The sequence below is a fragment of the Phyllobates terribilis genome, unplaced genomic scaffold, assembly GCF_046119375.1.
Source record: "Phyllobates terribilis strain yellow unplaced genomic scaffold, ASM4611937v1 Scaffold_4__5_contigs__length_816908805, whole genome shotgun sequence".
Lineage (NCBI taxonomy): Eukaryota > Metazoa > Chordata > Amphibia > Anura > Dendrobatidae > Phyllobates > Phyllobates terribilis.
Window position 1 is genome coordinate 530,980,776 of NW_027362764.1, and position 25,734 is coordinate 531,006,509.

The 25,734-nt window shown below is 43.9% G+C and overlaps 1 protein-coding gene across 4 annotated transcripts in view; it reads right to left on the reverse strand.

The window, feature by feature from the left end:
• Positions 1–18,193, reverse strand: part of ZNF236 (zinc finger protein 236) — a 183,580-nt gene extending 165,387 nt beyond the window's left edge. For 3 of the 4 annotated variants that reach the window (XM_073678924.1, XM_073678925.1, XM_073678923.1), the window contains exons 1-5: positions 17,849–18,193; positions 11,430–11,560; positions 8,682–8,846; positions 7,066–7,244; positions 4,804–4,928 (exon numbers count right to left, since the gene is read on the reverse strand). In XM_073678924.1, the coding sequence (XP_073535025.1) occupies positions 4,804–4,928; positions 7,066–7,244; positions 8,682–8,846; positions 11,430–11,560; positions 17,849–17,900 (652 nt within the window). In that variant the 5' untranslated portion in view covers positions 17,901–18,193. The remainder of the gene's footprint in view (positions 1–4,803; positions 4,929–7,065; positions 7,245–8,681; positions 8,847–11,429; positions 11,561–17,848) is intronic. The other variant, XM_073678926.1, reaches the window with a different exon arrangement.
• Positions 18,194–25,734: the final 7,541 nt, after the last annotated feature.

The following is a 25,734-nucleotide window of genomic DNA, read 5'->3' on the forward strand; positions in this document are numbered from 1 at the left end:
CCTGCATAAAAAGTATCTTGTGACGTAACTCATCACTGATCCCTAGCGATGTATACACAATATGGCAGGCGTCTGAGCTAAAGTCTCCCCATTGCCAGCTCATTCTGCACAGAGAATTATTAAAGGGAACCGGTCACTCAATTCACGAGTACATTAAAAAGTTGAATAACTCTGCAATTAAACTGCACATCATCGTAAAGATGATAGTTTTGAAGGGAATCTTTCAATTGATACATGCAGCCCAAATCAGAGGCGGGCCGCACAATACAGTCAGATGTTTCTATCTGAAAACAAAGGGATCGTAGCCATACTAGTCCGGCATGGCCCCCAGCCGGCTTCTCCCACTATCCTCCAGGTGATTGGCAGATGTCTCCATTTTGTCTGTACATAGGGAGACATCTGTCAGTTAACTAGAGTGGTGGCGGAGAAGCCGGCCAGGGGCAGTGGCAGACTAGTCTCGTCTCCGGCTATGGTCCCTGGCCGGCTCTTCAATCTAGGTTTTCTCTGAGCCACTGGAGGGTTACAAAGAAAAACAGAGTGGCTTGAGAAAGTACTCACCCCCTCTTCGGCATTTTTTGTGTTTTGCTACCTCACAACATGGAATTTCACTGTTTTTTTTTTGAGGGTTTGCATCAGTTCATGTAAAGAACATGTCTACAACTGTGAACATTTGGGTTTCTTTTTATTGTGAAGCAAACAACAAATAGGACCAAATTATTGAAAACTTCAGTGTGTATAACTTCAGTGTGATCACCTCCTGAAGAAGACAGGCGAAACGTACGTTGGGGCGCTCGTCTGATGAGTATGATAAAGGTAGAATGGCATTCTGTTTGCTGGGCCTGTCAGTTTTTACAGGCAGCCGGTAACTTTCTTTGGAATAAAATTTAAAATCCTATTATTGCAGGTTTCTTTATGTAATATTTTGCACTTTGCATAGACATGTGACTATAGAAGCCAAAAGTAATACAATGTATTCACAGATATACAGTTCATTTTCATTGACTTATTATACTTTTACTCTTATTGTTAATAAGGGATATTCTTTTGTCTATATAGACTTTTCTGGCTCATGTGTAATTAATCTAGTACCTATCTGTCATTTTCCTTGCATGTGTTCATGTTTTAATATATTTAATAAAGAATCTATTTTTAAATGGAAACATTTTTTTTACTCTATGTTGAACTAAGGTGGCACTGAGTTCTCTTTGTTGCATATGTATTGCTTTCTTGAGTGTTTTTCCAATTACTATAATGGACCAGGTATAGGCATTTCTTACGCTATTGCCAGTAGTTTGGGTAGCATTAATCGAGTGACAGGTTCCTTTTAAAAGTATAAACTTTACAATGATGTGCACTTATTCAGCTTTATAAGCAATGGTGTTCATAGGTGTACAAGTACTTTAAAAAGGACCATTAAACCAGATACAAAAACCTAAAAAAAAATCCATGCTCTCCCTCACTTTACCTCCTCTTTTTCTTTGATTATATTTTGTCTTATTCAACAGAAAAAAAAACATGGAAATATTATGTTTGGGCTGTGGAGTCTGTGTCCATTTTGTTGGAGATGGTATAAAATGGACCGACTCCGAAAATATATAATAAATTGGGATCAGTAGTTCAATGTAGGATGTGCCGTCAATGTTTTCATAAGAATTTGGGAAAGTTATGAAATGTCCTATAAAGGTCTGATCTGTTCCTGATCCAAGGATCTCGGCTGTTAGTTGAGATGAATCTGTGCTACACTTTATGTACACGCTCAGTAGTGAGGCCGGGCTGTGGAGTTGGAGTCAGGGAAATTGAGGAGTCGGAGGTTTTGCTTACAGACTCCACAGCCCCATGTCAGACAACTGGCTGCAGGCAGAATCCTCCATGCTGTACCATATCTGGAATTGGGAAAAAGATTACGGCGGCCCACCTCATTGGCAAAGGGGGAGGGGGCTTCAATTTCAATTAACTACTAGCCAAAGATGGAACTGATCATCAGGAGAATACTTCATAGATCTCTGAAGGATTACTACAAGACTGTTTCAGGATCATATAGAAAATGCTGCAAACTAGCCTAATGGCTTAAGGATATCATCACCCTTTATCAAGGTGTGCAGAATTATTAGGCAGGCTGCTATCGCCAGGCAAAATGGGCCAAATAGGAGATGCAACTGACTCTGAAAACTTAAAAATGGTTACAAGTCTTACAGAGGGATGCAGCACTCTAGAAATTGCTACGATATTAGGGTGTGATCACAGAACCATCAAAAGGTTTGCTTGCAAATAGTCAACAGAGCTGCAAAAAAAGCATTGAGAAAAAAGACGCACATTAACCCCTTACTGGCTCAGGGCGCATTAGTACGCCACAGGCCATCACCCCCGGTTCAGCGGGGGCTCCGGCGGTGAGCCTGCACTGAACTGGGCACATGTCAGCTGGTTATTACAGCTGACATGTGCCCGCGACAGCCGCGGGTGGAATCGCGATCCACCCACGGCTGTTAACATGTTAAATGCCGGTCAATCTCTGACAGCGGCATTTAACATCACCGCGCCAGAAGCACGGCATTAGCCCCGCCCATTGGTAACCCAGTCACGTGATAGCGGGTCACGACAACCCTGGGTCTGCAGCAGACTCCAGTGGTTGTCATGTAAAGATTACTATGAGCGCCACCTAGTGGTCGGCGCTCATAGTACAGGAGCATTTCTGCTACATAGAGGTGATCTGCTGATCACCTGTATGTAGCAGAGGTGATCAGACAGTTGCTGCTTGTAGTCTCCTATGGAGACTATAGAAGCAAGCGACAAGTGTAAAAAAAAAAGTTTTTAAAAATATTAAAAAAATATAAAAAGTTTAAATCACCCCCCTTTTGTCCCATTCAAAATAAAATCAAAAATACACCCCACATACACATATTTGGTATCGCCGCGTTCAGAATTGCCCGATCTATCAATATAAAAAAGAATTAATCTGATCGGTAAACGGAGTAACGAGAAAAAAATTCCAAACGCCAGAATTACGTTTTTTTGGTCGCAGCAACATTGCAATAAAATGCAATAACGGGCGATCAAAACATCAGATCTACCCCAAAATGGTATCAATAAAAAGGCCAGCCCGGTGCGCAAAAAATAAGCCCTCACCCAGCCCCAGATCCCGAAAAATGGAGACGCTACGGGTCTCGGAAAATGGGCCATTATTTTAGATTTATTTTAGCAAACTTTGGATTTTTTTTTCACCACTTAAATAAAAAAAAAACTATACATATTTGGTGTATACAAACTCGTAATAACCTGGAGAATAATGATGGCATGTCAGTTTTAGCATCCAGTGAACGTGGAAAGGAAAAAAAAAAAAAAAACACAACAACTGTGGAATTGCATTTTTTTTGCAATTTCACCGCACTTGGAATTTTTTTCCCCCATTTTCCAGTACACGATATGGTAAAATTAGTAATGGCGTTGAAAAGTACAACTCTTCCCGCAAAAAATAAGCCCTCACATGGCCATATTGCCCAAAAAATAAAAACGCTATGGCTCTGGGAACAAGGGGAGCAAAAAACAAAAATGAAAAACGGAAAATCCCAAGGTCGCGAAGGGGTTAAAGGGGTATTCCCAGCTCCAAGATCCTATCCCAATATGTAGTAGATGTAATAGTAATATTAGCAAATACCTCCAATTAGAAATGTAGCATAGTTTTTCTGATTCGCTATGTCTCTTTCCTTATGTGCAGGCATGGAGGACCTTAATTATCCATGGCTACGACCACTAGCAACCAGCTAACTAACTCTCACTATATCAGTGGTCATAACCATGGATACCTAAGGTTCTTGGAGATGGGAATACCCCTTTAATGTGCATTTTTTTATTTCAGAACTGAAACCTCTCTGAAGTGCCCAGAAGTACAAGGTGCTCAGTGCTCAGAGACATGGCCAAGGTAGAGAAGGCTGACCCCGACCAACAGTGAACAAGACAAAAGTTAAAACGTCAAGACTGGGCCAAGAAAGATCTGAAGGCAGATTTTTTTTAAACATTTTATTGACTTATAAGATGAGAGTGACTCTTGAAGGACCAGACCGAGGGGCCTGTGGCTGCATCAGTAGTGGGCACAAACCTCCACTCCGACACCAGCAAGGTCAAGGTGGAGGTGGGGGTACGGCCATGGGCTGGTATTATTAAAATGAGCTAGTTGGACCATTTTGGGTACACAGAATCTTTAATTATCCATAGACACATGACCTGACACTATAGTGACTCCCATAATTAATCAGATTATGGGCGGCACTATAGTGTCAGGTCATGCCTCTATTAGTATTTAAAGACTCTGTTTGATCAGTGCCATGACTATGACCTTTTTTTTTTTGCTTAAAATATGTAGGCGTAGTGTTTCTATGTTTTTAACCATGTATCAATAAAAAAAAAAAATTTTTTTTAGAAATAATTCAATCCCTTGGTGGCAGCTGGATATGGTCTTCCTTATACTTACCTTGGCTTGAACTAACCAAGAAGCCAACAGACTGGGGAGTGGTGCGCTCCTGCTTAAGAAGATGGGACAAACCCTTTAATCACTTATTCCTAGGTTTAGTGTTCCTTTACGTCCAGTGAATTAGATTGCCAGGCTCAATATAAATTCTAACCAGGTCCCGGAGAGCAGGGCACAGCACATAATGATAGAATTCCCCTTGGAGCTTCTTATTACTTGCTTATAATGCAGATCTTACTAACACCACCTTCTGATTCCCGTGTTCTCATTATAAGGAACACGATAGAAAATCCTAGAACAGATACTGAACTGCAATCAGCGTCTGAGCGGCACTTTCTTACCTGTGTGGATTCTAATGTGGCGCGTTAGCTGACTTGGCTTCTGAAACGTTTTACCGCAGTGTGGACAGGAGTAGGAGAATCCGCTTCGATCTATGTTTCTATTGTAAGATCTGGTACTTGTGACCCTGTGAATGCACAAAGGCAAAAATGTGAACAACACTGCAGGAAAAGTTGCCAGAAATGACATAGATGCATAATCATGAAGCATTGGTCTCTCTACTGCTGACATTCAAGTACTCCAAGAATTCTGCAAGAGCAGTGTTTTGTCTTCTGAAAAGTGATGTTCTGAATAAATTATTGATAAAGAAACTGATACAGCTCGGAAAAGCCTCTGCAGGAGATATTAATACTGCTGTTATAGCAAAGCAGCAAGAAAGGGATTGGGATGAGTGATAGCTAGAATTTCAACACTCGGCACATTGGATAGCAAATGACTTATGGAAAAATCTTACCTAGGTGGTTAAAAAGAAAAAATTGCCAATTTGTTTCCTTTTTGGATTTCTGCTAAAATCTCTACATCCACTGGAAAACCACCTAGAGAAATCAATGGATGGCAGATAATGCCTATACTAAATTTAAATAGTGAAGAATATGACAAGCTGGGGATCTGAAACTCGGCACCCCCACCGATTAGCCCATGTGTTCCCTGGCTGTGAGCAACGTACAATGTAGCACCCCTCACTTCTGCACATTATCACTTTGGCAGTAGGTGCCGCACCTTTAAAGATTAGGGACCCAGGAAGAGTTTCGCTGTGACGTGGCAGTGGGCTTCATTATATTCTTAACAGTGTCAACTAAGAACCTAAACTTCAGTTTTATACATTTTTGCTTAGCATCAGTGATGAGCGCAAGTGCTTGTTCCTTGAGTTTGCCTAGGGTGCTCGAGTCCCTGCGCTACGCTCCATTAGTAAAGACTATAAAAATTACCACTAAATAAAAAGGCCCATATCTCTGGAACAATAAGGTAGATTTAAAAAAACAAGCGGAATACTCAGGGAAGCAGTGGGAATAACATAAGAGCAAAAACTAGTCACTTCTGACCTGGGACAGGTCCTCTTTAAATGTATTCTGGATATCCTACCCAGTACTAACAACCTGTCAATTAAGGATGCCCGAACCACGGTCAGCATGAATCAGAGCATGGCTATGAGACTGGAGGAAACTGGGTTTTTTCTCTTTAATGTATGTTTTTATTAAAGATTTTTCATTTCTAAATCACGGATCATTACATGTTATATAGGGAGTATCCATTAAATATGTAACTTACGTTGGGCACTTGACTCAGAGTACATGTGGTTACTTTTCTCTGTTAGCTTCTATTTTATTCTCTGTATCCATCCAGTGTCACACAGTATGGCCCCTTGTAGAGTTGATTAACTCTTCTTTCCATCACTCTGCCGTACGTCTATTGCGATTTCTTCAGTCATTAGAAACGTCCACTGTTCACCTTTTCCATATATCTACTCTGCCTCCAACTTAAAAATACTATATATTCAAGTATTAAAACCTATTAACCTAAAAAGCTAACTCACAGCCGGTCAGGCCTTAACTCCATGTAGTTTTTAGTTCTATTTTGTACCGATCTTGGGTTAATCCACAGATTTCCCAGCATAGACATTTGTGTTTACCCCTTATTTTTAGATGAGTACCTTAAAGGGGTCCCTCTTCTGTTACCAATCTTTCTTGATACCAAAGTGTAGAAAGCTAGGTATTTTATACTCAAGCTCTCCAGCATTTCAGAAAAAAACAGATGAGCTGTCTGGAGACCATGGTAAGAGATGTGATGAGTCCAATGGGGTCCCTTCCAGATTCTCCCTGACCAATGTGTGCATAGGCAGAGACCTGTGAACAACCTGGACGGGGGCAGGGAGGATGTCTGTGGATCACATCAGACTAATCACGCCTCTACCTATGGTCCCCACTCTTCATAATGTCTTCCCTGAAACACTGGAGAGTGCAGCCAGGTTCTGATTCATGCTACCTGTGGTTTAGGCAGCATGACCTGAGGGACAGGTTCCCTTTAATATGGTATAATCAATATGGTGATCACTGTGTGCATGATCTCTCATCTTCCAGGTGCCTTTTGAAAATGCGCATAAAAAAAATTGGTCAGGCCCAGTGATCCCCATAGCATTTGGCTTGGTAAATCTATCTTTTTTCCATTTTTACACATAAGAGCGGGCATTATGTAATCATTGATGGCCTATAATCACATGTTACATGCCAAGACAGCAAACAAACTCAAGAAAAAGTCATGTATACCTTATTTTAAAATGTGTTTTCATGTGATCTTTAAGCTGTGGGGCAGAGTCAAAGGTCTTCTTGCATGACTTACAGCTGTAGGTCTTGCTACCTGACAGCTCTTGCCGGTGTTCCTCCATATGCAGTGACAGATGGCTTTGTAGTGTGAACTCATCGCCGCATTCAGAACAGATGAGGATCTATGGACATGGAAAAAAAGGTAAACTCAAATCGACTCCAATTTTACAAAATCCAATAAATCATTGGAATACATTACATCTACCGAGCATATTAAACATGCCCTGGTGAAAGGACGTCAGTAACCATCCACTACAGGACATGTGTCAGAGTTGACAGTCATACGGTGTCCGGCTGTAGAAGGTCGCTGCGTTTGGCCTTACAAACATCTCCCTGATCCTTTTAGGATTCATCTCTCTTTAGGACCCAGCAGTGATCCTCACCTTGCTTGGGGATTATACTTTTCCCTTTAGGACCCTATGTTATCCTCACCTTTCTGCTATTAATCAGAACTTCCTTCCTGTGTCCTTAAATACACTCAGACCCTCAGAGAGTTGCTGGTGATAGCGTGTATACCTATTCAGGCCTGGGATTCTAGTAGTCGACTAGAAGTACCTTGGAGTTCCTTTGTGGATTGTTGCCTTGCTTTCTCCTGTGTCATCTTGGAGCTAAGTGTATTCCCCTGTGTGTTCTTTAGTTTTTAGTGGGGCTGATTTAATGCTCACCCCCTACCTAGGGCCTAGCCTTAGGGTCTGCTAGGGTTAAGGTATCCTGCTCGTCAATAGGTGTAAAACTTATTTAGGGTTGATAGGGGAGTTAGGGTTGTTCGGTAGTTCTGTTTAGGGGTCTCCACTCTCCCCTTCCTTAGATTTAGGGCTCCCTCCCTTTTTCCCGTCGTTATACGCTGGGTTCTCCCCATTCTTAGAGTGACAGTATGTCATTATAAAGTAGTGAATACACAGAATAAATTGCCAGGAATGGAAGTTGTTCTGCGCTCTCTGGAGTCACGACAAATCAGTTATAAGATAAAAATGTAGGTTTATTTTATACGCGTTTCAGAGTCCACCGACTCCTTCCTCAGGAAGGCACGGACCAGGCTTACAGCAGCATGGTCTACATACGCTCAGTGCAGCAATAACGCTCGCTGGAGAGCGATCATATTGGGAATGCAGACTACACATTAATCTACTAAGAGTTTTACTGATTTTTTAGGAAGACAGAAGTAGCACGGATTGCTTACGTTTTTATTCTAGATCTGTGAACTAAACTCTCACATATGGCCAATTAATAAGAAGTCAGCAATGAGACTAGAATACAGGTATAATGCCTACTATCTCTTAGTAACCATCTAAGCTGTGCCAAGGACAATTAGTCTGGGCAGAAACATTTCTATCAGTAGAATTTGTGTCCTAAGAAAGGATAAAGAATATAGGGGGGTGTAAAGTCCGATATGGTTGCCAATATGCTACTTCCAGACTTTTAAAGAGAGCGTGCACTTATTCTTGACAAATGTTTGCATGAAAAGACAGATAATTCTCAATAATAATACATTAATAACTCTCACATAATACATGAACTTAAAAAAAAAAAGAGAATATAAAAATAAAATGTGTAGTCACCTCTTCTTTCTCATGGAGCATAATGTGGGCTTTGAGACTGGCCACACGGGAGAACTTCTTGTTGCATGCTGGACACATGGGATCGTCCATGTTATGTGTGGCCTTATGAAGTGTAAGGTTAAACTCAATATTAAAAGATAACGGGCACTGATCACACCGATGAGGCTGCGCAAACAAAAAGAAACTCATGTAGTTAAATAGTCACTATCGTTCAACAAACTCTGCATAAACCAATAGTACAAAGCAGTATAAGAAACATTGTAATATATCTTAGCAGAAAAATATGCTTCTTTCTCTACTTATCACCCACTTTTTCTCCTCCCTCTATCTTCTAAACTTATCATTCACTCTCAGTCTAGGTCAAAACAAGACACTATCAAGTCACTGAGGTGTCAGATTACAGCTGTCTATCAAAGTCTATGGAAAGAGAAGCCGATTAAAGAGAGGCACAGATACGAGCAGACCGGTGCAGCTTTCTAGTAACTGGTTTACCTCCCTACAGAGGCAGAATCACAGTTACACTGCTGTGTGATGGTTTCCATGTTAATTCTGCATATGGGACAGTATGAGTCAGGACCTGACAGTACCTGATGCAAACAGAGCTAGCTCCAGTCGCATCAGTTTAGCCTCTTAACTGCCGCTGTCAAGAAAGACAGGGGCATTAAACAAGCTTCAAGACGGCAAACGACACTTCAGACGGCCATCAACACCCCGCGATTGTAGACTGCCGATTGGTGGTCATGGCAGCTGGGGGTCTCCTGAAAGGCGCATGTCTGGCATGCGAGATCTCGAATAGAGCAAAACGTAATGAATAAAAAATGTTAAAATATTTTGAGTTTTTGTGTACATAATTGCCAGAACTAACATTAAAATATTTATCTCATATATTGAATGCCGAAGTGGAAAAAAAAAAAAAATTTAACTGCTAGAATGGTCGTTTTTCACAAAAATAGTAATAAAAAAATGAACAAGATGTCATATGCAAACCAAGCTAGTATCATTAAAACACCGGGGTGGTGTACAAAAGATAAGCCCTTACACAAGTCTATCAACAGCAGAATAAAAAATATTAAGCCCCCCCACAAACACATTAAATAGCGATTGGCCGAATGATTGTTTGTCAGCCATCTCTCCCGAGTACCCCATACACAAGAACCCTTGGCTCGGCAGAGTGCTCCCGCCTTCTCAGACTCCTCTGGCAGCGGCTTATTTCTTAGAGAGAAAAAAAAAAGATTGTCCATTGGAAATCTAAGATGCCAGATCTCTCTCCCCCAACATCATCTAACGGGGGAGAGTCAGGAGACCACCATACACTTTAGATTGTCTTTAGTCTAATGTGTATGGGGGGCTTTGTGCGCGTCAGAAAATAGTGACAAAACCAAATTTTTATTTTTTTTTTCTTACAAAGTTCTGATTTTTTTTTAACCACTAGAATATAAAAAGGCCCTATAAGTTTGGTACTGACCTGAAGTTATGTTGCCAGTTATTTTTTTTATTACAAAATGAACGTTGTGAAGACATAACCCAAAAACAATGTTGAAAATTGCATTTTTCACCAATTTACCCCACTTGGATTTTTTTTGCCAGTTTTTCTGGACATTATATGGAAAATTAATGGTGTCATTCAAAACTAAAACGCACTCCTGCAAAAGGTAAGCCTCCATACAGCTATGTCGGTAGAAAACTAAAAAAAAAAAAAAGTTTTGGCAAAAGAGGGGAGACAATGAAGGCATTTGAATAAAAATGCAAAATTGCCTGGTCATTAATGGGTTAAATAACATTAAAATATATAGACTTGTAAAACAACACAGTTTTCTTGTAATAAAGGGGCAAAAAGCAAATTTCCTCAGGGGTTTGATCTAGCGCAGGCCAATTCGTTACCATTCAACCAGCTGCCAGACAGCGTGATTGGCTGCAGGGGGTCAGGTGACTTGAATAACACGTCATCGGATGTCACTTGACCGTTGCAGCATGTGGACCCTCTAGATCAGGGATGTCAAACTCAAACACACAGGGAGACTAAATGAAAAACTTGGACAAAATCGCAGGCCAACCAGTATACAGTATAATGGGCCCCGCACAGTCCCCCATACAGTATAATGGGCCCCGCACAGTCCCCCATAGAGAATAATGGGCCCCGCACAGTCCCCCATAGAGAATAATGGGCCCCGCACAGTCCCCCATACAGAATAATGGGCCCCGCACAGTCCCCCATACAGAATAATGGGCCCCGCACAGTCCCCCATACAGAATAATGGGCCCCGCACAGTCCCCCATACAGAATAATGGGCCCCGCACAGTCCCCCATACAGAATAATGGAATCCACAGAGTCCTTCATACACTATAATGGGCCCCACAGAGTCCCGGGCCAAATATAATCTCTCTGAGGGCCAGATTTGGCCCACGGGCCGGAGTTTGACATGTGTGCTCTAGAGAGCCAAGTGTCTGGTGCAGGGTAAATGAAGGGTACTACCTGACAGTACTGCAAGCAGCAAGGATCAGGTATGGCAGCATTTTATTAGGGGTTTTTCATTAGAGATTTCAGCAATGTGTCATTATGCGGGTTTCAATAGCCTTACTGATAGAAGTTTTCTCAAAAGGTAAAAAAAAGTGAATTTCTCAAATGCAAAATATTAAAGAAAATGTTACATGCGAGGTTTGTGTGTCATGTGTATGCAGAGTCCCTGGCCCGCTGTCCGCCACACAGAGTGCTCGCTGTGCGTGTGCGCAGGTAACCGCTCCCTTACCTTATCATTCCGCTCATGATCCCGCATGTGTTTCTGATATTGGGTTTCCTTATTGAAAGTCAGCAGGCAGATATCACACTTATGGGCTGAGCCATGGTAAGGGTAGCTGGCGTTCTCTGGTGAAACCCCATCTGTAGAGTTTACACAGAAAGTGTAGAAGAAACCAGAGGGTCAGATATTCCAATGTATTAATGTTAAGCATATGTCACATTAATGTACAGTGAACCGAGGGCATGAACCACAGCAGGGTCGGAAATGGCAATTACTTCCAATACAAAACTATACAACAGGAATCGGACACTTCAGACAATGTAGATTTCCTGCAATCACTGCCGGCTCTAGTGCTCGGACTCCACAGACAATCTATTCCACTTTTTGAAAAGTTTTTTGTCATGTAAATTAAGAAAATCTGATAATACTCACCCTCTCTGAATCCAGCATTAGTTCTCCGCAGCTGCTAAGGACTCAGTGCAGCGATGGCATCACGTCAATCGCTTGTATCACAGCTGCAGCCAATCACTGAGCAAGCGACTCGATCGAGGTAGCAGTGGCAGAAAGCTGATGATGAATGTGAGCACCATCTGATCTTATTTTGCATATGGAAAACCCCTTTAACCTGATCATATACAGTGCTATAAGGAAGCACTGCCTCTCACTTGATTCCTTCGGTTTGCTAATTGGTCATATTTAAATGCTTTAGATTATATCTGGGCAACCTATAGCCCATAGACCACATCTGGCCCTTTGGCTGATTCTGTCCAGCCCATGAAAGTTAGTAACAGTGGTGTACTGCACCACATGGCCACCTTCTGCCAACTTCTTGACTTCAGTGGTATACATATGAATACAATGGTAGAACAGGCAGTCGTCGGCTCTCTCAGCGCAGAAGATGTAATGAGGTTACTAGTTTGAACCTGCTGCGCCAACCTCAGTTCACACGCTGCAAACAGCAGAGCAGCACATCAGGGAACAAGGCTACTTTATTTTTTTTTTGACAGTCAGCACTTTTGGAGGGAAACTGTGGAGCGTCCTACTGTGTGTGGGGCAAAGTACACCTATACTTATTGAATATACTTGAAGGCAATCTGTCGGCAGGTTTTTGCTATTTAATCTGAGCACTGGCGAACACAGACAGAAAAGGGCCCCTTTTCAATAACAATATATGAGCCCTTTGCAGTCCAATAGCTCATCATAATGCACAATTCCACAGGTTTTGGAGGTGGAAATGGGCCCCCTTATCTCTTGGGCTACTGTGCGGCTGCACAGGTTACACCAATGATATGTCCGCCTCTGAATCTGAGAGCAGCATAATGTAGGAGCAGAGAGCCTGATTGCAGCAATGTGTCACTTACTAGGCTGTGTGCTGTAGTTTAAATACAATGAGTGTTTTATCAGCAGGAGATTATCACTAGAGAACTAAATTTCGCTAATCAGTGTAACCTTGCCCCACCACTAATTAGCAGCTTGCTGACAATGTGCAATGTACACAGGACGATTCTAGTCAGGTGTGGGCGAGGTTAAACACAGCACAGAAGTTTTAGCGCTGCTACATCTACATCAGAAAAACAAGGATTTTAATCAAAACCGCACCAAGCAGTCCAGTAAGTGATATTGCAGGAATCAGCTCTCTGTCTCTACATAATGCTGCTAACAGATTCCATAGTAATAACCTGCTGACAGATTCCATCTAAAAGGTGTTTAGGCTTTAGGCCACAGGTCTGCAGTCACTCTACGTAACTGCAGACTTGTGAGTCCTCACACTTCACACACAGTGCGGTGTAAGGATGCTCTGGTGCCAGGCATGTGACCCAGGTATGTGAGTTGCATACATGTGGTCACATGCCGACTAGACGGGTGCAGCCTCTCCCAATGCTGGTGTAAAATCTTTGAAAAGTCACAAAATTTAGGAAGAACTCAGAGCTGTGCCTAAATTTTACGACTTCAGACGTCTTCATGCCAGTTTCTTCGGCTTTGCCAAAATAGGAGAAGCTGGTGCGGTGAGTGGCGTGGTGACCTCAGCATGCCAAATTCACTACGAGGCGCACTGCACTCGTCCGGCGCTCCTCGTTTATGAAGAGGTGTATTTCTCTTCACAAATCATTTGTGTCTGGCTCCAGCCCATCTCATCAAGACCGGCAGGAAGAATGCCGGTCATGATGAATGGGACCCAAAATGTTAAAATCTCATATGAAAACCCCAAGCTAGAGCACCCCATACACATTGGACTAGTCAGCCAAACGCACTATAGGGGGTGGGAGGTGGAGACAAGGGGTTAGGCCCAATACACCCTACCCTTCAAATAATGACGCTCCTAGTTATAGCTGACTGCTATTAGCAAAGAATTATTAAGCATCTGTGAAGAATCATTTATAAAAAGCTAAGCCCAATATGCTAGAAGAATAGAGAGGACTCATGAGTACTGGGCCGATGCTTCTCTGCCCGCCAATGACAGAGTGTCAGACTGGGGAGCCAAGGGCCCACCAGTAACCAACGCCAGGGCCCCACTTTTCAGCTACATGCAAATGTGACATTATCCTCAATCACAAATGTATATAACAATGAACTGTGTAGATTGTTACATGAATAAGATAGTGGTGGCCCACCGGAGGATTCTCCTGTTCTCCTCTGGGCCAGTCCAAGCCTGCTAACACGTACACATATCGGCAGCTGTCACTCAATAGACAAACACGGTGTGTACCGTTTGGTGTAATAACTGGATATGACACGCCGGGCTCCTGTTGGCTAGAGGAAGTTTTCCACAGCAGATTCCTCCATGGCATAGGATGAGGTATAAGAACATCATCAGTACAAGGTGTGCACTGAGACCACCACTAATCACCTGACCCGGGGGACGCAGAACTTGTACAAGAGTTCTGCCCAAGGAGTGCCCACTAATATGTGACGGCCTGTATCCAATGGCGACGCTTTATAATTATGTTCTGTGTATGGGCAGCAATTACTGGCCTCAGCCTAATTAAAGTGACTGACGTTTCTGTATATTCCGCAATAATCAAGTGTGCTGTATTTTATTATATATATATATATATATATATATATATATATACATACATACATACATACATACATACATACATACACACACACACAGTACAGACCAAAAGTTTGGACACACCTTCTCATTTAAAGATTTTTCTGTATTTTCATGACTATGGAAATTGTACATTCACACTGAAGGCATCAAAACTATGAATTAACACATGTGGAATTATATACTTAACAAAAAAGTGTGAAACAACTGAAAATATGTCTTATATTCTACGTTCTTCAAAGTAACCACCTTTTGCTTTGATGACTGCTTTGCACACTGTTGGCATTCTCTTGATGAGCTTCAAGAGGTAGTCACCAGAAATGGTCTTCACTTCACAGGTGTGCCCTGTCAGGTTTAATAAGTGGGATTTCTTGCCTTATAAATGGGGTTGGGACCATTAGTTGTGTTGTGCAGAAGTCAGGTGGATACACAGCTGATAGTCCTACTGAATAGACTGTTAGAATTTGTATTATGGCAAGAAAAAAAGCAGCTAAGTAAAGAAAAAAGAGTGGTCATCATTACTTTAAGAAATGAAGGTCTGCCAGTCCGAAAAATTGGGAAAACTTTGAAAGTGTCCCCAAGTGCAGTTGCAAAAACCATCAAGCGCTACAAAGAAACTGGCTCACATGAGGACCGCCCCAGGAAAGGAAGACCAAGAGTCACCTCTGCTTCTGAGGATAAGTTTATCCGAGTCACCAGCCTCAGAAATCGCAGGTTAACAGCAGCTCAGATTAGAGACCAGGTCAATGCCACACAGAGTTCTAGCAGCAGACACATCTCTACAACAACTGTTAAGAGGAGACTTTGTGCAGCAGGCCTTCATGGTAAAATAGCTGCTAGGAAACCACTGCTAAGGACAGGCAACAAGCAGAAGAGACTTGTTTGGGCTAAAGAACACAAGGAATGGACATTAGACCAGTGGAAATCTGTGCTTTGGTCTGATGAGTCCAAATTTGAGATCTTTGGTTGCAACCACCGTGTCTTAGTGCGACGCAGAAAAGGTGAACGGATGGACTCTACATGCCTGGTTCCCACCGTGAAGCATGGAGGAGGAGGTGTGATGGTGTGGGGGTGCTTTGCTGGTGACACTGTTGGGGATTTATTCAAAATTGAAGGCATACTGAACCAGCATGGCTACCACAGCATCTGGCAGCGGCATGCTATTCCATCCGGTTTGCGTTTAGTTGGACCATCATTTATTTTTCAACAGGACAATGACCCCAAACACACCTCCAGGCTGTGTAAGGGCTATTTGACCAAGAAGAAGAGTGATGGGGTGCTACGCCAGATGACTTGGCCTCCACAGTCACCAGACCTGAACCCAATCGAGATGGTTTGGGGTGAGCTGGATCGCAGAGTGAAGGCAAAAGGGCCAACAAGTGCTAAGCATCTCTGGGAACTCCTTCAAGATTGTTGGAAGACCATTTCCGGTGACTACCTCTGGAAGCTCATCAAGAGAATGCCACGAGTGTGCAAATCAGTCATCAAAGCAAAAGGTGGCTACTTGGAAGAACTTAGAATATATGACATATTTTGTTGTTTCACACTTTTTTGTTAAGTATATAATTCCACATGTGTTCATTAATAGTTTTGATGCCTTCAGTGTGAATGTACAATTGTCATAGTCATGAAAATACAGAAAAATCTTTAAATGAGAAGGTGTGTCCAAACTTTTGGTCTGTACTGTGATATATAGATATATATATATATATATATATATATATATATATATATATATATATATATATATATATATATATATATATATATATATATATATATATATATATATGATGTTTTGGTCACTTTTGAAAGTTGTTCGTGGTAGCATGAGACAGACTCTACAACCCACAGAAGTTGCTCAGGTAGTGCAGCTCATCCAGGATAGCACATCAATGAGAGCTGTGGCAAGAAGGTTTGCTATGTCTGTCAGCGTAGTGTCCAGAGGCTGGAGGCGCTACCAGGAGACAGGCAAGTACACCAGGGGGCCATAGGAGGGCAACAACCCAGCAGCAAGACCGCTATCTCCACCTTTGTGCAAGGAGGAACAGGAGGAGCACTGCCAGAGCCCTGCAAAATCACCTCCAGCAGGCCACAAATATGCATGTGTCTGCACAAACGGTTAGAAACCGACTCCATGAGGGTGGTATGAGGGCCCGAAGTCCACAGATGGGGGTTGTGATCACAGCCCAACACCATGCAGGACGCTTGGCATTTGACACAGAACACCAGGATTGGCAAAGTCGCCACTGGCGCCCTGTGCTCTTCACAGATGAAAGCAGGTTCACACTGAGCACATGTCACAGACGTGACAGAGTCTGGAGACGCCGTGGAGAGCGATCTGCTGCCTGCAACATCCTTCAGCATGACCGGTTTGGCAGTGGGTCAGTAATGGTGTGGGGTGGCATTTCTTTGCAGGGCCGCACAGCCCTCCATGTGCCCGCCAGAGGTAGCCTGACTGCAATTAGGTACCGAGATGAGATCCTCAGACCCCTTGTGAGACCATATGCTGGTGAGGTTGGCCCTGGGTTCCTCCTAATGCAGGACAATGCCAGACCTCATGTGGCTGGAGTGTGTCAGCAGTTCCTGCAAGATGAAGGCATTGGAGCTATGGACTGGCCCTCCCGTTCTGGGAGGAGATCCCACAGGAGACCATTCGCAACCTCATCAGGAGCATGCCCAGGGGTTGTAGGGAGGTCATACAGGCACGTGGAGGCCACACACAATACTGAGCCTCATTTTGACTTGTTTTAAGGACATTACATCAAAGTTGGATCAGCCTGTAGTGTGTTTTCCACTTTAATTTTGGGGGTGACTCCAAATCCAGGCCTCCATTGGTTAATAAACTTGATTTCCATTGATGATTTTTGTGTGATTTTGATGTCAGCACATTCAACTTTGTACAGAACAAAGTATTCAATGAGAATATTTCATTCATTCAGATCTAGGATGTGTTATTTGAGTGTTCCCTTTATTTTTTTGAGCAGTGTATATACACACATACACACACACACACACACACACAATGTGGCCTGGTGGGGCAGAGGACCATGCCAGTGACGTCACACAGCACTGTGTATGAGGCGCGGGCACTAGACATTACAGTACAGCGGCAGCCGCACACCTAGCAACCAAGCCGCGCACTGCTCCTATCTCATCTGCCGCAGCCTCTAGTTCGGGTGCTGCGTCCACTCCCGTATCAGTCCGCCCTGTCTCCGGGCGAAGACGTCTCACACTCACAGCGCGGCCTCTCCACCATATCCGGGGACTATATACGCTCCTGTACACACCAGTAACACAATGTACGGCAGGCCTCTCCTTCTTACAGCCGCCGCCTTTCTCCATGTATCCGCACAATGTATTTTTTTACCTGAGCTTGATCCATCCCCGGCCCGTGGTTTCGGGGGTCGGCCTCGAGGCATTTGTCCCGGATTATTTTTTCTTTCAGGTTAATGTCGCTTCTTCCTCTTTTTTCACAACGGCGGCGGAAGCAGCAGCATACACAGGAGGGAGGAAAAAGGAAGAAGACGCGTCCGCGGCGGAGGAAGCGCGGTGGGGCGGAGCTGTGGCGGCAGATGTCGCGTGCAGGCCGCCGTGCAGGGTGTGAGGCGCCGCGGGTGCTGCCGCCATATACACGGAATTCCCGGGATGTTAGCGGGGCGTTTATGTATTGTGGAGAAGGACCACTGAAGCACCAATTCTGGCCCGCAAGGGATGGCGTGGCATGCTGGGAAGTGTAGTTCCCAGAGTCACTGCCAGCATGGGAGGCTTGTAATGTTTTGCGGCCATGTTGACTCCTGGCAATACAGCCTATGGAATTAAAGGGACACGACCCCCTAACACTGCCTACTGGGACCTGTATGGAGAAGCCGTATTACCCGTCTGCACATTCAGTGCACCCCATAGGAGGTGCCAGTCATGCTATAGGAAGGAGGAGGGCTGTGGTCTGTGTGCTCGGGATCCGATGCTGCAACACACAATTGCATGAAGTTTGTATGTTCTCCCCATGTGCAGGGTTCCTCCAGGGTCAGAATAACATGGCAACTAGTGCCACACATCGCCATAGGTTGTATCTGGTATTGCAGCTCGGATGCATACAAGTCAGTTGGGCTCGGCTGCAATTCTTCATATAACCTGTGAACAGGTGTGGCGCTGTTCTTGGAATACTGGAAACTTTTTTTTTTTTTTTTTTAGTGTTGAGCAAAGCAATTCGTAGGACTCTTATCCAACAGCCACATTTGGTACTGGGCCAGGGCCCTTGGCACCTCTTATTGCTGGTATCCACAGTCTCTTCTGATTGCTGGGCCAAGCACGACGTCATTGTCCTCTCTAGTTCTGCTACATAGAAGGGGCACCAGCAATGCCAAGCAGTAGGAAGACAGGGCACTGGTCTGGCCGCTATGGACTACCGACGTGGCTGCTTGAGCAGGATCCTACGAATTTGTTAACTCAAAACTACATTTTATTTTCCTGTGAAGTTGCCCTTACTCCTTGTTCACACTGCGTTTATGCCTTTATCTATGACTTCCACCGGGGATTCATATGAAACCACCTTTCCCCAATGGATCCATAGATTACAAAGATACAAACGGAGTTCTAATAGACTGTTGTTTTCCTGATGGGCACGAGAACATAGTCTACTGGTTTTTGTGCCCATCTGAAAAAACACACACACTGGCAGAAAAAAAGCCCATTTGAGCCACATTGAGCTGCATGTTGCTAGTGCTTGTGTGAGCAGCCTGTGTGGCTTATAAAGATGCTTTCATCATCTCCGGACTTGTCTACCATCGAGCACATCATTGGTCAGCAATTGCAAAGGGAGCTGCCAGCAGGGGATCTTGATGATTTGTGTGCCTTAGTGCAGGGTTCCCCAACTCCAGTCCTCAAAGCCCACCAACAGGCCATGTTTTCAGGATTTCCATAGTATTGCTCAGGTGATAATTACACCTGCACAGGCAATAATTCCATCACCTGTGTAATAGTAAGGAACTCCTGAAAACATGGCCTGTTGGTGGGCCTTGAGGACTGGAGTTGGGGAACCCTGCCTTAGTGCATTCAGGGTGGCAGTACCTTCGTCAGACAACTATTAGTAATCTCGTTGATAACAACCAAGATGTGTAAGTGCGGGGATTTCTGCAATTGGCGATCAATATTGAATAAATCAAGATATTTTGAACATTTTGTTTTCATTTTTTCATAATTTGCATGTTATTAACATATCTATCCATCCTGGGATTTCCATAATTCCACCACTTTTCCTTCTGGGTGTTACAATTTGAATGTTGAGTGTACTTCCGAAGTCATCTGGCAGTTCAGATTTATACTGAATAATGAGGAAAGTAAGATAATATGTTCCGTTGGATGCAGGCGTTGGCCAGATTCACGTAGCCATGTGTCACGGCCAGATTCACGTAGCCATGTGTCACGGTCAGAGTATGGACCATGATGCACAGACAGGACGCTTATATCCGGACCCAGCTTTATATACTCCCATGATAATGTTAATTCAGGTCCTGAGAACCCGCTATCAATTCTGACATTGTAGTCCAGATACGGAACATTAAACACTGACGTCTGAACCCAGCTTTAGGGAGGTATTCTCTACAAGCTTTGTTTCAGGATAGAATACATTGATAATTCAGTGCCAGGTGGACACAAAACCGCAGCACAGAAAGTAACAATCACTAATGTGGAACCATAAGGACTCCATATGCTGCTATGTCCAGAACTGCCATTCTTAGTGAACTTTGCTACGATTGGCAAGCTCATCGAGCTTTCAGTATTATGCACTCCCAAGAATTAGTTTTATTCCCTAAACCTGTCTGTGAATGTAATGTAAGTGGGGTAATTTACTCCCAATCGCCATCTTCCTAGTTCCAATGGCGGTCCTCTTCTCACTAGCATGAGGCGCAACTTCAGCCACTATTCAGTACACAGCCCAGCTGGCACTACGCCCCAGTGCATTAATGCTGAGCCGGCTGTCAGTCAGTGCTGGGACGTGGTTACAGCCGCCGCTCACTATTTCCTCTATGACGGAAAGACAGAGATTACCCGGAGGAATAAAGTTCATTTCCTCCTGGTAGCCGGGTTTCTAGTGTGGCAGGCACACGGCTTTAGAAAGCTATTAACCTGCAGATTAACCCCATAGTTGCAGGTTAATAGTGTTTGGGGACATGACAGGTTCCCTCTAAGCCATGCAGGTTTTTTGAGGTTTTGATTCAATGCTAAGTTCTCAACCTGTGGTATTTGTCCCCCCATGCCATGACTCTAGAGCCAGGGTCTCCAACCTGTAGTTTAGGAGCCACATGTGGCTCGCAGTCCTATGAATTGTAGCTCACGGCTGTCTGCCAGCTTGGTCATTAACGCCAGGTCTAGCAAACGGGTATGAAGAGCACATCTCAAAATGGTGAATTTTGTGAGTAGCGCTGCATGGATGAGCAGATCTGGATACACATACACTGGTCTTAGGTTTAGAGATAACTTAAAGGGAACCTGTCAGCAGGATTGTGCTGAGTAAACTACAGGCAGTGTCATGTTGGGGCTGTTACACTGATAAGGCTGGTTTCACACGTCCGTATATTTCCGGTACCGGAAAAACCGGTTCCGGACATATCTGTGTGTCACACGTGTGGCAAGCGTTTGCCGCATCAGGATCACACGGTCCGCAATAGTGTCATGCTGAACACACACGGATGACATCTGTGTGTTATCAGTGTGACACTGACCTAGGAGTCAGCGCTACAGTTAGTGCTGTTCCCAAGCGCTGGGTGCTGAACGCTGCCCTCATCATGGTTCCCTGCCAGCGCTGTGATCAGCACCAGCAGGGACAATGATGAGGGTAGTAGTAGTAGTCTTCTGTAGTATCCCTGTGTAAAAATAAGATTAAAATTATAAAATCTGTATACTCACCGGTCCTAAGTGTCCCCCGCTGTAATCCTCTGACTGTTCAGCAGAGGAAAAGGGAAGAATGAGCTGGAGCTGCTCTGGAGCTGTGCTCAGTGAGCGCACAGCTCCTGAGTTCAGCTCTGTGACCTGCTCGCTGCTGCGGCTCATTCTCCCCGGCATCAGAGGATTACAGCGGGGGACACTTAGGACAGGTGAGTATATGGATTTTATTCTTATTTTTACAGGTGGACACTGTGGGAGCAGACACTACTACCCTCATCATTGTCCCTCCTGGTGCTGATCGCAGCATCGGCAGGACCAGTATGAGGACAGTGTTCACCACCCTGCATTTTGGAACAGCGCTAACTGTAGCTCTGATTCCCAGGCGCCGGTACGTGTCACACTGATGACACACGGATGTCATCCGTGTGTTCAGCGTGAGACACTTTTGCGGACCGTGCATCCGCAGAAAACGGATATGTCAGCGAGTGGAGCACACGTTCTGTGGAAACACACTGACGTGCACGGAGACCCATAGATTAGAATGGGTTTGCGTGTGTCAGTGTCTCCAGTATGTGTGGAAACTGTCACCACACGTACTGGAAACACAGACGTGTGAAAGAGCCCTAAAATGAAGAAATCTGTCTTGTGTAATCTTTATCTCCAAAATGCAAATAATTAGATGCCCGTGCTCCGGGGTGGGACTGTAGGCAGGGTTTTTCCTTTGCTGTAAGCCAGATCAGCAAGATAAGACCTGCCCACAGGTCGTCCCTATCTGTCTCTGTGTCTGGCCGTCTCTATGTTGAGGATCATACTTGTGCTTCAGGGCGGCCTGTGGGCAGGTCTTTTTTGTCACGCAAGGTGTGGAAAAGACTAATTGCAACACGAAGGGAAAAAGGGGAGGAATCCCAAACACTAGGAAAAGGGGGAGTGGAGACCCCTAGGCAGATCTAATATTACCCTGCCTACCCTACCTATATAGGTTACACACCTATCGCTGAGCAGGAACCTAAGCCCTGGATGTCCCTAGAGCTTGGCCCTAGATAGGGAGGAGAGGGTGAGCACTGGTCAGGCCCCACTACAAACTAAAGACAACAAGGTAGATAAACAAAGGGGATAAACTTAGCTTGAGCAAACACTGCAGGAGTAATGCCAACCGTCCTCCAAGGGCACCAGAGAAGAAGTTAGCCAACTGCTAGTGCTCCAAGCCTGCACAAAGGTACATAGAAGTATCACTGGCGATTCCCTGGAGCAAACTGAGTGTTTTTAACTCCCAGGCAAGAATGTGTCAATCAGCAGCAGGAGGGAGGTCGCCGCTGGGTCCAAAAGGAAGAAGGATTAAGAAGGTTTCTGTAATGCCAAGCGCAGTGACCTTCTACAGCCAGAGCCAGGGCGACTGTCTATTACATCTGACACACCTGTGACACTTTTATTGCTGATCTGGGCTAGAGAACCAAGGAAAGACCCTGCCTACAGTCCCGCCCCGGAGCACGGGCATATCACTAACTGAAAACTGCAAACACTGATTACACAAAAACCACTATACACATTTCTTCACCTCAGGTATATTAATCAGTGAACACTGCGCCAACATGACAATGCCTGTAGTTTACTTAGCAAAATCCTGATGACAGGTTCGCTTTAAGTATGGTAAGATGGAGATAGGATGATAGTACCTGTCGGTAGAGGTGCTTGAAGCTCAATGCGACATTGTAGTGAGAGTGCTTGATGGAAGAATACTGAATGGGGGTATTGTGGGAGCCCTTGGATCTTTGTATTCTGCTTCGGGGTGATTTCTTTGGAAAAGCTTTGGCTGTCATTATACTCGGGGGGCTTTAGTTGGCACTACTGTGAGTAGGGCTGGAGCTGGATGGGGCTCGCAACCTTTTCTCAGTGCTGAATGTGGCTCTAATAGATGATTTAAACGTAGACTAGACTGTCTAAATATGGGCTCAGCTAGTAATGTGGATTCTTTAAGCCATAAATCTGGGTGAGCAGCGCAGACCTGGGTGACAGTGCATCGGAACAGGCCTTGATGGATGACGTGGACCAGGACAGTAGGGTATGCAGGACAACATACAAACAAGGAGAGCTGGTAGCACAGATGAAGGAGAGCCGGGAGTGTGGATACTCACAGGAACATTGGCAGCATAGGAAACTTGTATCCTCTAACATGGAAACAGTTTATCACAAGAATGTAATCTGGTATCTTACTGCAGGGCAACAATTAAACTTGGAAGTGATTGAGAATTAAATTCAGTCTGGCACCTTCCAACAGGGCAATGGTTAATAGCAATGTAGTGTAGTGTCTTTCAACAAGGCAATGATTATTCTCAGGAATGCAATGATGTTGCATATGGATTGGAGATTCGCTTGAAGAGATGTGTTTCCTTGGTTGCTGAGTCCAGGTGTGAACAGTTGCAAGGTGGTGGTAATTTGCATGCTGAGAAATTGGTGTGAACAACACAGTAAGTTGGACTGAGCTTGGAAATAACACTGGTTGTAGCATATAAGTCAGGAGTATTAGAAGTGGATAATTTGGCACCTAGCTAGAGCTCACCCAAGGGAAGTAGAAAATCTCCTCACAAACATGAGGCAACTAAAATCGTGCTACGTAATACATAAGCACCTGCTCCTGCTAAAGCTGTCTTTGAAAGACTTAAGGTGATGATATCTAAAGAGTTTTCCAGGTTACCTGAAAAACTTGAAAGGAAGGTGTCCATAGGAAAGGAAGCCAGGCCTGATGCTTGTGCAGGGACAGGTGAGCAACACCAAAGATTTCCCAAATTTTTCCAACAGTATGAGCCACTAATAGCTATATTGTGTATGTCACATTCTGAGATCTGTGGGGTAGAATTAGTAAAGGTAGCAATTATTACCCATCCTCAAAGTGAGCCTAAAGACAGTGCAAAGTCAACTCGGAAGCCTCGTTGGATGATGTTAGTCTTGGCTTAAAGAGTTATTCCTGTTCCATGAACTTCTGCATGAGAAATGAATGGAATAGATGACTTCACGTCTGCTGATACCTGCTCGATTGGCAGATACCGTGTGCTCGTCCCATTCTAATAGTGGAATAGGACATAAGATTCAAGTACTTTTTGTAGCTTGAGAACTGCTCGATCATCCTGCAACATTTTTGTAAGTTATCTAAGGACCTTTACTTGTAATTTGTTGCACTTGCATCTCTGCACCTGTTTCCGTGGAGTGACAGGTCTCTGCCTACATGTGCTTGACAGAGGCAGCGAGCAGTGAGACTAGTCTCCAACGCAGCTCAGTCCCCGGTGGCTCCCCGGTATGTTCTTCTCTGAAATGCCTCAGCGTTTCAGAGTTAAACATATATGGCTGAAATCATGCAGCCAGTGTCTGAGTCATGCTGCCATTGGCAGCGTGTATCAGCTGTCAGATACACTTTAAAACTATAAAGGATGAAAAAAGACACCATGAAAAAAGAAAAAAAACAGGAAAAAATAAGACAAATGAAGAGGAGAAAAAGATTGAGGAGATGCTGGGATCAATAGAGAACTAATTTCACCTTTGTTTGTTGTGTTAGCTCAGCAGGGCTGGGAATCTGGTCACAATCATGTTCCACTGCAACCAGCTCCTTCATTATCATAATATTGTGGAGCTCTGTTAAAGGGATATTCTAAAATTGTCTCTTGGGAAGCTCAGATCAATCTGTTAACTTACATTCTCCATGAGTTCCAGTACGGCAGGTGCTACTCCTTGAGTTTCAGTTATTGTGAGCAGTAGAAATGTAATATTAGTAGAATTATAAAGCTTAGCACAAGTTATGCTGTAACACATTCAGCTATCGCTACACTGTTGTCACTATATTTACATATGAAGATAACAGGCCATGGTTATGATTAGAAGACCTGCTTGAAAGCTGGGGGTGATGATTTAGCAAGATGTGTAACAGCAGCGTGGCAGGAGCTGAGAGGGAGGTGAGTAGCTAACTGCTGTTTAGAAATCTATGGGCTGGAGAAAGGTGACTGGGATGTTTTGAGTTAACCCCTTTCCTGTAATGTAACTACTGTACACACTTGGCCAGGCTTTGAGCAGCCACTAATGGCCATGCTCCATGGAAACGAGTTGTACATTAGGAAAAATAAAAGCTCTCATTGCAGGACAATGACAACAGATAGTGAAAGCAAGTCAGTTGCAAACTTGCTTATTTTCATGCGGTCTAACTAAAGCATTTAAATAATTTGAGACTACCCCCTTAACCATTCAAAAAAAAGTGAGCACCAATCTGTACCAACCAATGCCTTGAAATAACTGTTGTTGTTGCTACAAAAAAGTGCCTCAAAAGACTTTTCTTGACACAAGTTAATAAACAATTTATGATGGACATTAATGTGATTTAAGATG